This window comes from Chrysochloris asiatica, unplaced genomic scaffold (assembly GCF_000296735.1).
Source record: "Chrysochloris asiatica unplaced genomic scaffold, ChrAsi1.0 scaffold00014, whole genome shotgun sequence".
Lineage (NCBI taxonomy): Eukaryota > Metazoa > Chordata > Mammalia > Afrosoricida > Chrysochloridae > Chrysochloris > Chrysochloris asiatica.
In genome coordinates this window covers 12,332,068-12,342,744 of record NW_006408532.1, presented here as the reverse complement: position 1 = coordinate 12,342,744, position 10,677 = coordinate 12,332,068, and the positions used below count along the sequence as shown (strand labels likewise).

The window sequence follows — 10,677 nt, the reverse complement described above, 5'->3', positions numbered from 1 at the left end:
CTGAACAGGAAATTTCAAAGATCAGCTCGAGAAGATAAAGCCAAATACTATAATAAAATATGCAAAGATTTAGAGTTAGAAAACCAAAAGGGAAGAACCCGTTCAGTATTTCTCAAGCTGGGGGAACTGAAGAAAAAATTCAAGCCTTGACTTTCTTTATTGAAAGATTCACTGGGCAAATTGTTGAATGATGCAGAATGCATCAAGAAAAGATGTGAGAGAGTAGAGGAGTAATAGTCTGGAGGCAGCATTTGGTAACACAGATAGATATAAACCACACCTCTGTATCATGAAGTATGAGGAAGTAAAAAGTCTACCTTTGCATCATGAGAGGGCTGCAGGGCAGATGGTGTTCTCAAGTGAGAATCAGTTGTTTATTGAAGTACAGGGGTGGAGGAAGGGAGCATTCAGTGAAGAAGTTGAAGCACAACATAAGCACAAGAAGCACAAGATTTCAGAGGGGCCTCTGGGGTGGAGCACAGAGCCCCCGAGAACATTATGGGAATGGAAGGCCACAAAAAATTGACCAAAGACACAATCTGAGAGATGACCAAGAAAACATTAATATTTAGCTCATATGTTAAGAGTTAATTAGCTGACATATACTAAATCTTGAATTTAGGAAAGTGTGTATTTAAGATTCTTAAAGCAAGACAGATAAGGTGGCCTCAGAGATAAAGGTGCCAATACAGTGTACATCTTGGTGTTCATGAATGTTAGATCTAGTATGGTCTTGAGGGGATACCGTCATTTGGGAGATGTCATCCCAGGAATAGCAGGAGCCCTCTTGAAGTTGGGTTGCTGTTGTTGTTAACTGCTGTTGAGTCGGTTCCAACCCATAGTGACCCTGTGTAGGGTTTCCAAGGAGCAGCTGGTGAACTTGAACCACTGACTTTGTGGTTCACACTACCTTGCAGTCCAGTGCATTAATCCACAGCTCCCCACACCAGGATGCTTGAGGTTGAGAGTACAGGATAAATGTGGTCAATGAGGAGGACAATGAAGACCTGGGCCTAGTGCATAGCTCCAAATGGTTTTACTCTAGAGGCCCCATCGTTCCCATGTTAGATGGTACCTCATTTGTATAGTGCATGGTCTACACGGCCAATGGTGGTAGCTCTGGCCATGTCTTAGGCAGTGGTTGGAAATTAAATTCTAAAGCACTTTTCTCAGGGTTTAGAACATAGTAAATTTGTGATAAACATGGTAGCTGTTATTTTCTGTTGAGTCACCTACAACTTATGGTGGCCTTATGTACAAGGGAACTTCAAAATATTTGTGAAAAAATTTCTTTATCTTTTAATTCTGTTTTTCCATGAACTTTCTTAAGCCTCCTCGTATAACAGAACAAAACGTTGCCTGGTGTCCTGTGCCATCTTCATGATCATTGATGTATTTGAGTCTGTTATGGCTATTGTGAAGCTTCTAAAAACCTCAGGGCCAATTTTTAGAAGTAGGTCACTAGAACTTTCTTCTTAGATTGTCTTAGTCTAGAAGGTCCACTGAAACCATGAGTGATTCTGCTCATATTTGAAATACTGGTGGCATAGCTTCCAGTATCATAGAAACATGGACGTCATCACATTAGGATGAACTGACAGATGAGTGATGTTAATTAATGTTAGTTATTATTATCCTTTTTATTATTGTAAATACTGTTAATTACTGTTGTTACCCCAACCTTAACAGGTGAAGAAAATGGTGCCTAAATCTTTGTTGTCTCTATAAGTTCATATTTCACTCATCAATTATTTTTATGTTTATACATATATATGGTGTTAAATGTCATTATAATAGACTCTTTGAGACACTGCTGGCTGAATAAATGATGAAATCTACCTACCTGTCCTTTACTGTGATAGCAGACAGAGTGGAATTTAAGGTAGCAGTTAGTCTGCTGTTAATTTGAATATGTTTGTTTCTTTGTTTCATCTTATTTAGTTCATATGTTAATATTCAAGAAATAAAATTGGTGATGGAATTAATTAAACTTATTAAAGACAAAAGAAGGGATGTTACTTTCCGAAACATTGGCATAATAACCCATTACAAGGCTCAGAAGAGGATGATTCAGAAGGATTTGGACAAAGAGTTTGATAAAAAAGGGTGAGGTACTTTTACACTTATTTCCAGTTTTTCTGTTGTGTTAAAAAGAAGAGAGAGGATATGGAAAGAAAGAAGAAGAGGAAACCTAACTCCAGGGAATGATCTTACACCATGTAAGGTAGAGGTGAAACACAGGAGACTGGGAAACTGGCTTCCATAAGAAGGAAATGGTTACACTTGTGGCCCCTGTAGAAATGATACCTTCTGCCAGTTGGAGCATCAGCATTACACTTTAAAGAGGAATTGCTTAAGAAATTCTCCAAGCCTTTTCCTTTAGTTCTATGACTTGTAATTCTAAATTCTAATGAATCATGTGAAGTTCATTCGTAATTTATTATAAATTATTTAATCCCTTATACAAAGTGAAGATTATGTTTCTCTCCTTACCTCATTAAGGAAGTCTGGTAGTATAGTTGTTACAAGTGGGGCTGCTAACCTTACGGTCAGCCATTCGAAACTACCAGCTATCCCATGGGAGGAAGATGAAACCTTCTGCTCCCGTAAAGATTTACAGCCTTGGAAGCTCTATGCAGAGTGCTATTCAGTCGGAACCTGTTCTATGGCACAAATTATCAACACCACCACCACCTTACTTACTTACCTCAGTAGTAAATTAAAGATTAAATATTGGAAATCTATTCGCTCAAAAATTTTATAATCTAGAAGCACACAAAGTACCAAAATTGAGTCAAGAAGTAGAAATGTGAGTAGCTCTCTAACAAAAATTACATTATTAAACAAAAAACTTCAAACAGCAATGAGAAAACTTTACCAGATGGCTTTCAATTAATGAATTCTTCTGAATATTAAAAGAATGAACACCAATCTTTTACAAACTCAACCAAAAAAAGGAACATTTCCTAACTCATTCTGAGGCTAGTATTATATAGAGATATCAAAGCCAGACAAAAGACATCACAAGAAAACCACAGACTGTATGAATATAGATGAAAAAGCCCTCAACAAAATACTGGCAAACTAAATCCAGCAGCATAAAAAAAAATCCAATGGCCAAATGGGATTTATCCCAGGAATACCGGGTTGGTTCAGCATTTGAAAATCAATGTAATGTACCCTGTTAATGTAGAGTAGAAGAGGGTGAACCACATGATCATCTTTTGTTGATATAGAAAAAGCGTTTGACAATCTAATACCTTTTCAGAATAAAGCCACTCAGCAAACTAGAAGGGAACTTCTGCAACCTGATAAAGGGGTCACCATGGTCAGAATTAACTCAGTTGCAACTAATAGAAAGGTGAAAAACACAAAGCTAATATGATATTTTTCAGTCCTGATGTGGTGGTGTAGGATAAGCACTGAACTGTAAGGTCAGTGGTTCAAATCCACCAACCACTCCTCGGAAACCCTATTCAGGGTTGCTATGAGTTGAAACCAACTCGACGGCACATAACAGAATCATCATAATGAAAGACCAGGTTTTTTATGTGTGTAAGACCAGGAAGAATGATCACTACTTGCTTTATTTAACATTGTGCTAATGGTTCTAGCCAAGCAATTGGGGAAGGAAAAGAAAGAAAACATACCCAGAATGTAAAGAAGAAAAGAAAGCTATCTCTGTTTACAGTTGACATGGACATAAATAGGGATATATAGAAATTCCTAAGTATATGGTAAAACTAGAAACAGTACTATTAGAGCTTAATAAGCTCAGCAAGATTACAGGACACATAAGACCAATGTGTAAAAATCAGTTGTATTTCTATTGTTAGCAATGAGCAATATGAAAACGAGATTAAGACTATTCCATTTACAATAGCATCAAACAGAATGTAATACTTAGGAATACATTTAACCCAAGACATTAAGACTTTAGACCTTGTACACTGAAAACTACAAAACATTGAAAGAAATTAAAGATGATTTTCTCAATAAATGAGAAATCATCCTGTATTTATGATTGGAAGGCTTCATATTGTAAGATGGCCATACTCCCAAATGGATGCAATATCTATTAAAATTTCAGCTTTTTTTTAAAAAAAAACAAAACAAATGGACAAGCTGTTCCTAAAATTTAGTGTGGAAATGCAAAGGACTTTGAATAGTTGAAAAGAACAAACTTGAAGGAATCACAGTTCCTGATTTCAAAACTTACTACCAGATAGCTTTTTGCCAGCATAAAAATAGGCATATTACTGATTGACAAAAACTGAGAAATAAATAAATCCTTCTACCTATTGCCAGTTGGTTTTCAGCAAAGGTGCCAAAAAATAAGAAAGAATATTCTTCCACAAATGATGTCCGATTCACAAATGGGACAACTGGATATCCACATGAGAAAATTTGAATTTGGATTTCTATCTCACATAATATATAAAAATTAACTAAAAATACATTCGAGACCTAAAACTAAGCCAAAATTATAAAACTCATAGAAGGAACTAGAACTGTAAATTTGCATGACATAGGATTATGCAGTTGTTTCTTAGATAGGATATTAGAATCACAATTAACCAAAAAATAAATTGGAGTTGATCAAAATTTAAAACTTTTATACGTCAAAGAGCACTGTCAAGAAAGTGATAAGATACCATAGAATTTGCAGATCTTAACATTTGATAATGTAATGGCTCCACAGGATAAGCACTGGGCTACAAACCATAAAGTTGGCGATTCAAGCCCACCAGCTTTTCCACAGGAGAAAGATGACACTTTTTGCTCCTACAAAGTTTTAAAATGCCTTGGAAAATTATTTTGGGTTGCTATGAGTTGGAACTGACTACGTCACTTACAACAACAACAACATATTTTATAAAGGTCTGGTGGTGTGAGTCTGTAGAGTAAGCACTGGACTGGGAACCATGAGGTTGGCAGTTGTAGCCCACTGGTGGTTCTAGCCCACCAGCACTCTTGGCAAAAAAGATGAGGCTTTCTGCTCACTCCTGCAAAGATTTACAGCCTCGGGAACCCTACACAGAATCGCTATGAGTTGGGACCAGCTCAGCAGCAATTAATAACAGTTTATATATCCAGAATATATAAGGAATTCCTACAACTCAGCAACACAAAACCCAATTAAAAATTGGGCAAAGATTTGAGTAGATAGTTCTCCAAAAATGGCTTAATAGCCAGTAAGCACATGAGAAAATATGTTCAACATCATTAGTAATTGGAGGAATGCAAATTAAAGAGCATGTCATGAACTAGGAACCCTATGGGAATATAAAATAGTGAGTAATTGTAGAAAAGTTTGCCAGTTCTATAAAAAGTTAAATAGAATATAAATTCAAAGGACTTAGAATTGGAAGTTGTATATTCACACAAAAACTAGTTCATGAATGTTCATCACAACATTCTTCATAACATAATAGCTAAAAAATGGAAACACCCCAAATATATGTATCAACTGATAAATGAATAAATAAAATGTGTTATATCCATATGGATATATTATAATGTTGTTGTTAAGTGCCGTTAAGTCGATTCCGACCCATAACAGTCCTGTATCGGGTTTTCAAGGAGTGGCTGGTGAGCTTGAACCACCAGTCTTGCATTTCAAACTGACTTTGCAGTCTAATGCATTAGCCCACAGTGCCATATTAGAACTCTGTTACAATGTAAGTCAGCTATAAAAAGGGATGCTGAATTGCTGCATGTTGCAACTTGGATGAACCTTGTAAACAACATACTAAGTAAAAGAAGCAAGACACAAAAGGCCACATATTTCTGATTCCATTTATATGAAACATACAGAATAAGCAAATCCATGGAGATATAAAGTAGATTAGTGGTTTACAGGTTGTGCAAAGGTCAGGATGAGGACTAGGAACCAACTGCTAATAGGCATTGAGTGTATTTTGTGGTGATAGAAATAGTCTATAATTAGTGGTTATTGCACAATTCTGTGAATATTCTAAAAAGCACTGATTTGTATGATTTAAAATTATGAATTTTATGTTGTGTGAATTCTGTCTCAATGCTTTAAAAAGACCGAAAAAAAGTCTCTTTAACTGCTATATAAATACATATATTTAAATAATTATCTTACTTTTTCCGGTAAACATGTTTTTGTTTTGTAAATAGACCAGCAGAAGTAGATACTGTGGATGCATTCCAGGGTCGTCAAAAGGATTGTGTTATTGTTACTTGTGTCAGAGCAAATACCATGCAAGGTTCAATTGGGTGAGTAACCATCACTGTTGCTTTTGCGTTTTATAATCCAGGATTAGATCCATTATCCATCACTTTAGATCTAGACACTATAATTTGCATTATTAAATTTGTAAAAACTTAGTATAATGTGTAAAAAAAAAAATTTTTTTTTTAGACTATTTAATCCAGTAGCCTTCATTTTCTAATGTACTGTAATGGAAAACTAATTCGGAATTACAATATGGTTGCTAATATTCCAAACTGTCTTTAATGAGGTTTTTTTTTTTCATGGGGGGGCAGTTAGGCATAAGGGGAGTCTTGGTGTGGTGGTCTAGGATAAACACTGGACTGATAATTGCAAGGTCAGTGGCCCAGACTTGGTAACTCCATATGAGTTGGAACTGACTCAACAGAGTTTAGCAACATAGGAATAAGGACTTACTTAGGGTTGGTCCATGCTAGGTAGGCCTAGGACTTCATTTAGTATTACAGTGGTAGTTAGGACAAGGATTAGTGTTAGGGGTTGGGGGTTGGGATAGGGCCAGGTGTAAGGGTTACAACTAGGATTATTAGTTTCTTGAAAACTACTTGGTTTTTTTCTTCATTTGAAAATTCTGTAACTACAGTACTCTTTTCACATTTTATTTTTTTAGGTTTTTTTTTTTTTTTTTACTTTGAGTACTTCTGTATTTGGGTTTATGGCATTCTGGTGTGGCAGTGTAGGATAAGCACTTAACCTCTTGTGGCAAGGTCAGCAGTTCACATCCACCAGCCACTCCTCAGAAACCCTATACAGGGTCGCGATGAGTTGGAATCAATTCCACGGTACTTAACAGCATACCTGGGTTGAGTTCCAGGTGATATTGTTATAATTTTAGTCTCAGATTGTTGTCAGCTGTTGTTGAGTCTCTGTCCAAAGAAGTCCCTTTGGTATTTTTTTTAAAGAGTGGTCTGCTTTTGGTATATTTAAATTTTTTTCTGTTTATTTGGAAATGTCTTAATTTCATCGTCATAGCTGATGGACAGTTTTCTGGGTATATGATTCTTGGTTGGCAATGTGTTTCTTTCAGAGTTTTATATATTTTATTTCATTGTCTTCTTGCCTGCTGAGAAATCAGAATTTAGTCTTATTAAATTCTCCTTGTCGGTAACTTTTTGTTTTTCTCAAGCTATTCTCAGGTTTCTTTCCTTGATTCTCAAGAGTTTAATTATAATATATTTTGGTGATTTTCTTTTGGGGTCTATTCTGTTTGGAGTTTGTTTAACTACTTGAATGGCTGTCTTTTTGCCTTTCATGATGTTAGAGAAGTTTTCTTACAACGGTTCTTCAACAGTTTTCTCTGTGCTTTTTGTCTCTTCTGGAGAATTCCAATCACGTTAGTAATACCTCTTGATAGTGTCCCACATACATCTTAGGCTTTCTTCAGAATAAAAATATTTTTTTCTGATTGTTCCTATAGCAGATGAATGCTGAGAGACTTTTGTACTTAGAAATTCTGCCTTCCATTGATTCATTTCTGCTTTTTTTGCAATTTCTATGTATTATCGCTGAATTCTTAGCATTAATCGTCTGGCTTTCTAACTGCTGTTTTTGTATGATTTCCACTTTTTCGTATCTTTTGACAGTATGTTCTTGTAGTGTTTTCCTGAATTCTCCTAAAATTTATTCTGACTTCTTCTCAGACCACAATGCTATCAAATTTGAAATCAACAATAGGAAAACCAAGGAAATTAAGTCAAGTACATGGAAACTGAATAATACCCTGCTGAAAAGCGACTGAGTAGTAGAAGAAATTAAACGTGAATTCACAAAGTTCCTAGAAACAAATGAGAACAAAAACACAACATACCAAAATCTTTGGGACACTGGGACCATCAATGGAGAAGAGCAAAGAGTGGGACCCTACCCAGAGAAGCAGTGATGCCAGAGATAGAGGCAGAGATGATGACGTGGAGAGATGGAGCAGCTGGGGACTTCGGATCCAGAGAGGGAGCGCCCGGGGCTGTGTGCTGGTGACTGGGGTGCAGACTTGTAGTGTATACCCTTTGGTGGAGGGGATTGTAACCATGGCAATGAAATGATATACAATAGAATGAATGTAAAACTAATGTTCTCCCATGTAAACTATCACATAATTCACAAACATTAAAAAAAAAAAATCTTTGGGACACTGCGAAAGCGGTGCTGAGAGGACAATTTATTGCAATAAACACACACATCCAAACAGAAGAAAGAACCAAAATGAACACAGCATCTACAACAGTTAGAAACAGACCAACAGAGGGAACCTGTAGCCACCCAAAGAAAATAAATAATAAAGATTAGAGCAGAAATAAATGAGATAGAAACAGAAAAGCTATAGAACAAATCAACAGGACAAAAAGCTGGTTCTTTGAAAGGATTAACAAAATTGACAGACCTAACAAAAGAAAAGAGGGAGAAGACACACAAATAACACATTAAAAACCACATGGGCGATGTCACAATGGAACCAAACGAAATCAAAAGGATAAAAACAGAATACTATGATGTGTTGTACTCCAACAAATTTGAAAACTTTTAGAAGAGATGGATATATTTTTAGATAAACACGATCTACCTAAACTTACACACAGTAAAGTAGAAAACTTGAACAGAACCATAACAAAAGAAGAAATTGATCAGGTCATCAAAAGACTCCCAACCAAAAAAAGTCCAGGTCCAGACGGCTTCACTGGTGAGTTCTACCAAACATTCAGGGAAGAGCTGTCACCAATTCTACTCAAATTATTCCAGAAGATAGAGGAGAATGGAAAACTTCCTAATACATTTTATGAAGCAAGCATAACCCTCATATCAAAACCAGGGAAGGATGTCACTAAGAAAGGAAATCATAGACCAATATGCCTCATGAACATAGATGCAAAAATTCTCAACAATAAAATTTATTCTGAGTTTTCTTAGAATTTATTCTAAGTCTTCCTCTCAGTGAGTTGAAGGTGCCTAAATAGCATTATTTAAAATCCTTATCAAGTAATTCTGATACAATTTCTGGTATTATATTTTCTGATTTTGTATTTTGATTACTTGTTTGAAGTACTCTGCTTTATTTCTTTGTGTAAGCTGACCTTGTCTGTTTTCTCTAAGACATTGTGGTGTCCTTGTATTTATATTTAATTGATGTTTGTATATTGCTATGTTCTCAGGATGGATGCAGTTGGGGCAGGAAATATAAATACGTTTCTCTGTTTGCTGTCTGTGTAGCGTAGTTCAGGGTGGGTTCACATGCCTCCAGAAGCAGGGGTGACACTTGTGGCACCCAACAGCAGGCAGAGCTGAGACTGCTCAGAAGATGCTGCTGGCTTGACGAAGGCAGGGATGGACAAATCCCTGCCTACCAGTAGGGCACAGAACACCCCTCTTGCTGCCAACCTCCAGTTGCATCCTGTGCCTGCAGGCTGCTATATGGGGATGTTGTGGTTGTTAAGTGCCGTGGAGTCGGTTCCGACTCTTAATGATCCTGCACAGGTTTTCTGAAGCTATAAATCTTTACGGGAGCAGAAAGCCTCATCTTTCTCCCATGGAACAGCTGGTAGTTTCGAACTGCCGACCTTGAGGGTAGCAGCCCAATTTGTAACCACTACACTACCAGAGCTCCTTGCTGTATGGGGATGGTGGTGGTGGTTATGTGCCGTGGAGTTGGTTCCAACTTATAGCAAACCCTGTACAGGGTTTTTGAGGCTGTAAATCTTTACGGGAGCAGAAAGCCTCATCTTTTTCCTGCGGAACAGCTGGTAGTTTCGAACTGCTGACCTTGCGGTTTGCAGCCCGGTTTGAGCTCCTTATCTATCAGCTTACTTACTATTATTATTAACTTTCAAAACTCCCCTGAGGCTCAGGCTCCCAAACTCCTGTGTGATTATTTTTTTCCTTCTCAGGAGAAGCAGATAGAATTTGCAGGTTGTAAACTTAATTGTTATTTAGTAAACATAGCAAAGTGTGCTATGTCTGCCCCTTCCTAGTGATTGCCTGCATCTGTAAATGGGGACCAGTGATCTCAGGATTATTTTATAAACAGTGTATGCTTTCCCAACTTATTTGATGTTTTACCTTCGTCATATATATACCATTTCTATGACTCAACTCTTTTTAGATCCATTGATAACATTTGTCTGATCTCTTTGTATATTTCTGTATTCCCAGTTGCCATCAAATCAATTCTGACACATGGCGACCCTGTGTGTGTCGAAGTAGAATTGTGCTACATAGGATTTTCAGTGGTTGATTTCTTGAAAGCAGGTCATCAGGCATTTCTTGTGAGGTGCCCTAAGAGTAGTTAGTATCAACTCTTCAATGTTTTGTAACTGAATATGTTAATTGCACTATCCAGGACTCTAATCATCATGTTGTTGTTAAGTGCCGTTGAGTCGGTTCCGACCCATAGCGACCCTGGACAGGGTTTCCGAGGGTGTAAATCTTTA

The 10,677-nt window shown here is 36.9% G+C and overlaps 1 protein-coding gene across 1 annotated transcript in view; it reads left to right on the top strand.

The window, feature by feature from the left end:
* SETX (senataxin) overlaps positions 1-10,677 on the top strand; it is a 110,798-nt gene that overhangs the window by 90,690 nt on the left and 9,431 nt on the right. The window contains exons 20-21 of the mRNA XM_006834994.1: positions 1,942-2,106; positions 6,148-6,246. Coding sequence (XP_006835057.1) covers positions 1,942-2,106; positions 6,148-6,246 — 264 coding nt within the window. The remainder of the gene's footprint in view (positions 1-1,941; positions 2,107-6,147; positions 6,247-10,677) is intronic.